Raw genomic sequence first — 6,113 nt, forward strand, 5'->3', positions numbered from 1 at the left:
TATTTGAAAATCTGGAATCTGAGAGTGCAAAACAATCAAAATATTGAGAAAATCGCCTTTAAAGTTGTCCAAGTGAAGTTCTTAGCAATGCATATTACTAATCAAAAATGAAGTTTTGATATATTTACGGTAGGAAATTTACTAAATATCTTCATGGAACATGATCTTTACTTAATATCCTAATGATTTTTGGCATAAAAGAAAAATCGATCATTTTGACCCATACAATGTATTTTTGGCTATTGCTACAAATATACTCATGCTACTTAAGACTGGTTTTGTGATCCAAGGTCACAAATAGCAACAGTTTTTTTTTCCCCCACATTGCGAGGTCCATCCAAGTTTAACAGATTATCGAAAAAGAAAAAAATGCAAGGCCGGACTTTGTTCTATGCATCGGTTTTTGATTGGATTTTGAGATGTTGGCATTGCGCTGGAGACGGATGAATGTGAGCTTGCAGGGGTGGAGGTTAAGTGGACTAAATGATTAGAGAAGTCCTGCATGCATCACCGCTGAGAAGTCTGACGTTTTCTTAAGATAATCTTAAGGACATCTAAGTGAACTCAACTGTGCTATTTTGAGATACCATGAATATGAACTTTGTATGAAAGGTTTGTATGGTAACTAAATACATTTTTTTAATACAGATATAGTATGTTAAAAGCCCATTTTAGTTCATATACATGGTGTCTCAAAATAGCACAGTTGAGTACACGTAGATGTTCTTAAGATTATCTTAAAAAGTACTAAAGAATAGTTTTTAGTATATTAATTAGTGCATGAAATAGAGCACTTTAAGTACATTAATGAGTGTCCAGTAATGATATTTTAAATTACTGACATTTATGATAAAAATTTAACATATATGCATGGATGAATCGTAAACATGCATTTAAGCAATAAAAGTCATGCTGAAATTTTGTTGTGCCACCCCAGAGTTCAACTACGTCTCCTGGACGAAAAGCCAATCACACAGACCGAGAATCATGGCCATCAAGCTCAAGTAGGTCACTTCAGTGTTATTCTGCTATTCTATAGAAATTCATGCAGGGTCCCACTTTTTAGACCAATGAATGACTTTTCTGTAACCTTTCTAGTCGTTTGTGATTGTTGGATTTAAAAATCATTCACATTCAAACTGAATTATTCTGCTCTATCTGTGAACCAATTCACTGAAAAGAACTGACTCAAAGGAACGATTTGCTCACATATTGAACATGCAATTTTTTCTACAGAGGAGCAATATATATATATTCACTTTTGATTCACACCAATTTCCATTACTTAAACGCAGTGGCGGGCCGTGCATTTTACACCTAGGCCTTCAGTGGCGTCCTACATGAATTAATCCATCTCTTCATACCATCATGATGCCACGGCTATAGAAACCATAAATATTACACAGTAATGCAGTATAACAGGGCACTACATAACAGATAGGTATCTTATGTAGCGAGAATGAATGCCATTACTAAAGAAAGAAACCCAATTAACAATTGCGCAACACATCATCTGTAGCTGAAGCATTAACCTAACAAAATGACACAAATACAGTCCATCCGATGTTCTTACAGACATTTATTCACCCAAACGCATTTATACCTTACAGATAGCATTGGTATAAAACAAATAAGGTGATTACATGTGTTTTAAAGTTGACCTAACAATTTAATGTTCTCTTACTGCTTTATTTAGTCTTCACGAGTCTCCCGCCGGTCTGTCAGCGCGCTGAGGGAGGAAAATACTGGTTAGCACAGCTTTACTAGGAAAGTGAGCAAGTAACATTAAAATAATTCATACAAGACGATGAAGAAAAGTGTATACATGTGTTTTAACGTACCTCTGTGACTCTCATCTCCCCGCTGGTCTGCCTCTGCCAGCGGAGCGGCGCTGCGGCCGGGGGAAAAGACCGGTTAATACAGCTCCACTCGGGAAACTGAGATATTCTTACGGAAACTTAAACCTGGCTTTATATCGCGCAAATAACATCAGCCATTAATTTAAGCTAACAGACGCCTGCAATGTTGATTCTGAAGGCCTTAAGGCAGATTTCTTTGACCCTGGCAACACGATTGCTGAAATATGATTGGATAAAAGCTCTAATATAAACATACACTGCTGGAAGCAGTGCAACCAAGAGAAAAGCTATGAAATGAAGAGAATAGACTATTGGAAATAATTTAATACACATTCATGGAAAAATATATTAAACTAAATCAGTGATTCTGATAGTGTTTAGGCCAGCAGGGAAGGCTTTGCTGGCCCTGACGGCCCACCACTGCTTAAACGGTTGTTTTCTTTTTTCCAGAGAAGGCTCATTCTCACAGTAGCCCTGTTCTTAGTGCAGCAGCCTCAACCAAAGTACTCTACTACACAGATCGCACTCTCACACCCTTCCTGGTCAACATCCCTAAGAGGTGACAGAAATAATGACATTATAGCATCATCTTATAGAGACTGAATCCACAGGTCTCCTCATCTAAATATGAACTATTTATTGGCAGGCTGGGGGAGGTCACGCTACAGGATTTCAAGGTGGCTGTGGACAGACATGGCAGTTTCAGATATCACTTCAAATCTCTGGATCCAGAGTTTGGAACAGTGAAGGAAGAGGTGAAAATCACAACCAATCAGGAGTAATTCAATATTCCAAACTTAAAAGTAGCAATTGCTCAGGGTCTTTCTCTAAATGTGTGTGACGTCTTTCAGGTGTTTCAGGACGATGCTGTTATTCCTGGATGGGAAGGGAAGATTGTCGCATGGGTGGAGGAGGATCACGGAGAGGGGAGATAGAGCATGAGGGTTTGATCCATTCAGAATGTATGTTTTACCCTACATATACCCCATCCCTGCAAAACTCTGAAGCCTTTGTCCTGTCCTAACTGTGAATCTCACTGAACCAGTTCACTATGTCATTACAGCAGGCCAGTGTACAGTCAGTGTACAGCAGGCTAAAATAGGGTATATGCATTTTTAAGAATGAAAGAAGAATGAATTTTTAACTTTATTAAAAAATGGTTTACAGCTAAATACTGATGTTTTTGAGTGCACTGAGGTTATGGTACAGTTTGTTTTCCAGAATCTAGTGTTTCAGCATTGCCATTGTGATAAGTGATCATGAAAAGAAGATTATTTAAAACTTGTATTTGTCTTGTGCAGTGACAAATAATAAACATGTTGCATTAGTTGCCAAACTTTGACAAGCATATCACACATTGTGTGCATGTATTGTCCTGCCAGAAAAAGGCCATTTTAAGAAAACATATCATCAAAAATGTCCGCACATTCACGGTAATATATTTTTCACAAAAATGTATTAACCTTTCTTGACTATCTTTGAAAATAAGGGGTGGTAAAAGCTTTGTTTGTAAACATTTGTAACATTTGAACATATTGAAATATTCCTTTTGAAAATGATTGTACTTTTCCTATCAAGTTTGCATGTCTGTTCATAGTGTTTGGTATCTGTGTTGTAAATGCAAATGCAGTTGACACTTGTCCACCTTTTATTAAAGGCTTTCTGTGCACAGGTGGAGGCTTTTTTGTGTATTCAATTTTCTAAAATCTCAGCAATGCACAATATATCTGTGTTATATTGATTATTTGCTGATATTGATATTGATATTATTGATTTTTTTTCTAAACTAAACTAAATGTAATCTTCAGCAAATCTAAGAATGAATATCCATTGTTCATACTGTACTTTATAATGTTATGTCTAAATTCACTTTAAAATGAGAGATTTTAGTTTTTAATGTTCTATTTTTAAATTATTTAAACAAAATAATACAGAATTTTAACATCAAATAATTATTAAAATTAATAATCATTTTATTTTAACAGCAATAACATGAAATAATTATTGGCTTAAGAATTTATTTTGGTGCATCCCTACATAATCTCTATAACAGTCTTATAGTTTCAAGAACAGATGTCTGTCTGTGAATAAAATATACCTGTTGAGGCCCAAAATGATGTATGTAATTATTGATGTAACCGTGAATTTCATTGCATGATTAATGATCTTGGAGACAAAAGTCGGTAATACAACTATAGTGTTTATATTTTCAGTTTCTGGATAAATAAGAGTTAAGTGTTCTCATTACACAGTCACTGTAACATTTAGAGTCTGTTTCTTCTTATTAAACGTTGCCGTGCATGTGTCCTCCTTGACCAACTCAGGAAACTGAAGATGAAGATAATAAAGGTCTTCTACTTCCAGGAGAATATCATCCTAAATAATAAAAACCAACCCCTTATTGAGTTCACAACATTAATAAAACCCATATAAGGTCTGTGCAAAGGTTAAACCAGAACTGTGGAAAATTCAATTTATAAAATAAAAAGGGCAACAGTTTTGTAATTAAAACTTCACCCCACACAGTTGACGTACTGGTGATACTGACCCGAGAGATGCTGAGCCGGCACTGTGACACGGATCTCACCCCAGAAAGCTCAACACTCAGCTGCAGGCTCCTAGATGAGCCGCTGCCATCAGGACAAACTGTGAGACGATGCTTGGGCTGTTGTGGCTGCGATTGGTCTGATTCTGTGCTGGAGATCACCTCAATGAGACCTGATCGGGCTGGTTTCTTCTCCTGCTCTGTGTTCAGCTGGATGGTTGAGTCCTCATTACTCTCAGCCAGCCGCAGTGAGGAGATCTGCTGCGGGAGTGATGAGGCTACACAAAGAGAGGTAGAATCACTCAATATTGCACTGCAATCCTCAAAATCACTTCATTTGCATTCCAGCAGGTTCATAACGAGGTTCTATACAATTCGCTAATCTCAGTAGCTCTTAAAACCTGTAAGATAAAGCCCAAACTGTCACTGTGTTTCATGGGCAGTTTACCTGGTTCAGAATGTGGGTTTTTGGAGCTCAGAGCAAGTAGGCGAAGCTTCTGTTTCTCATGTTTGTCTTTCTCTGTCGTCTGCAGAACTTCAGGGTTGAAGGCAACATCAACAACACTGTATTGCTCTGTAAAACACGCAGGAGATCAGACTGTCTCAATATAAGGTGTTTAACAATCAAGTCTAAGGAGATAGGAAGTTAATCAGTGAGAAAATCAAGTAGGTTAGTTGGTGAGTTACTTGGATTGGAATACAAGACTATGAACCAGTGAATAATGGAACAAATGTCACCTAAAAAGTGAGTGTTTTAGTTAGAAAGAAAATAGTTTGAAAGCATTTAATAATTTTAATTGTTAAGGATGAGATGGCATTTTTGTACCATTTTCCTCAGTCACTGTCTCCATTCGTCCTCCACACACAGGAACTGGATCACTGTAAGAAGTGGGCGCTGGTACACGTTTCCAACCGCACATGTTAATGTACAATATTCCTTCCTTTGATCCCTGAAAAAGTAATCAGAGAGAAAGTCCTTTTTAGATTTCTACATCATACTCAGAAATTATTATTTCAAACTAGTTGTACATGCCAGCCATTTTCTGTGCCACCATGGTTCAGTGATGGTATCAGAAGCTAACACCATGGTACTAAATAATTATCATTCATGTAGCTTTTCATGGAACTTAAATGCACTTCCTTCCAGGAATTTCATGCAATTATATTAAAGGGGTCATATGATGCAATTTCATTTTTTCCTTTCTCTTTGGAGTGTTACAAGCTCTTGGTGCATATAGAAGATCTGTAAAGTTGCAAAGACTAAAGTCTCAAATCCAAAGAGATATTCTTTATAAAAGTTAAGAGTCAGCCACACCCCCCTAAAACGGCTCGTTCGAACACGCCCCCACATATCTACCTAACTGTGTGGGAAGATTTGCATAACGCCACACAAATGTTCACGCAAAGAAAGAAGGCATAACTTTTATTCTCACTGTAGTATTGTTGCCGCCGTCGCAATGTTGTGGAGATGCTGTGTGTTTCATTGTGAAAGCGAAACTACTTTGTTTGGTCTTCCAAAAGAGAACGATATCCGCTTCGTCATGCCTGGAGCTGATCCGTGCTGGTCGCTGAGGAAATACATCAACTTAGTGCTGTGGATCGCCGGAGCGGCTTTCACCGTTTTCACCGCTCCTTCATCGGATCCGCCGGGACCGCCGTTCTCGACCCCGCCGCCTCAGCTCACTCTAGCCCGGCCTCAGCTCACGCTA

General features: G+C 37.9%; 2 protein-coding genes across 3 annotated transcripts in view; one reads left to right on the plus strand and one right to left on the minus strand.

The window, feature by feature from the left end:
- LOC107717189 (dixin-A-like) overlaps nt 1–3,526 on the plus strand; it is a 14,610-nt gene extending 11,084 nt beyond the window's left edge. The window contains exons 12-15 of the mRNA XM_016523870.1: nt 938–1,004; nt 2,310–2,418; nt 2,506–2,614; nt 2,711–3,526. Of these exons, the coding sequence (XP_016379356.1) occupies nt 938–1,004; nt 2,310–2,418; nt 2,506–2,614; nt 2,711–2,794 (369 nt within the window). The 3' untranslated portion in view covers nt 2,795–3,526. The remainder of the gene's footprint in view (nt 1–937; nt 1,005–2,309; nt 2,419–2,505; nt 2,615–2,710) is intronic.
- A 520-nt stretch (nt 3,527–4,046) lies between these two features.
- Nucleotides 4,047–6,113, minus strand: part of LOC107717190 (PIH1 domain-containing protein 2-like) — a 4,752-nt gene continuing 2,685 nt past the window's right edge. For both annotated transcript variants that reach the window (XM_016523872.1, XM_016523871.1), the window contains exons 2-5: nt 5,231–5,354; nt 4,853–4,978; nt 4,408–4,682; nt 4,047–4,235 (exon numbers count right to left, since the gene is read on the minus strand). In XM_016523872.1, coding sequence (XP_016379358.1) covers nt 4,104–4,235; nt 4,408–4,682; nt 4,853–4,978; nt 5,231–5,354 — 657 coding nt within the window. In that variant the 3' untranslated portion in view covers nt 4,047–4,103. The remainder of the gene's footprint in view (nt 4,236–4,407; nt 4,683–4,852; nt 4,979–5,230; nt 5,355–6,113) is intronic.

Source organism: Sinocyclocheilus rhinocerous, unplaced genomic scaffold, assembly GCF_001515625.1.
Source record: "Sinocyclocheilus rhinocerous isolate Xijiao unplaced genomic scaffold, SAMN03320098_v1.1 scaffold3738, whole genome shotgun sequence".
NCBI lineage: Eukaryota > Metazoa > Chordata > Actinopteri > Cypriniformes > Cyprinidae > Sinocyclocheilus > Sinocyclocheilus rhinocerous.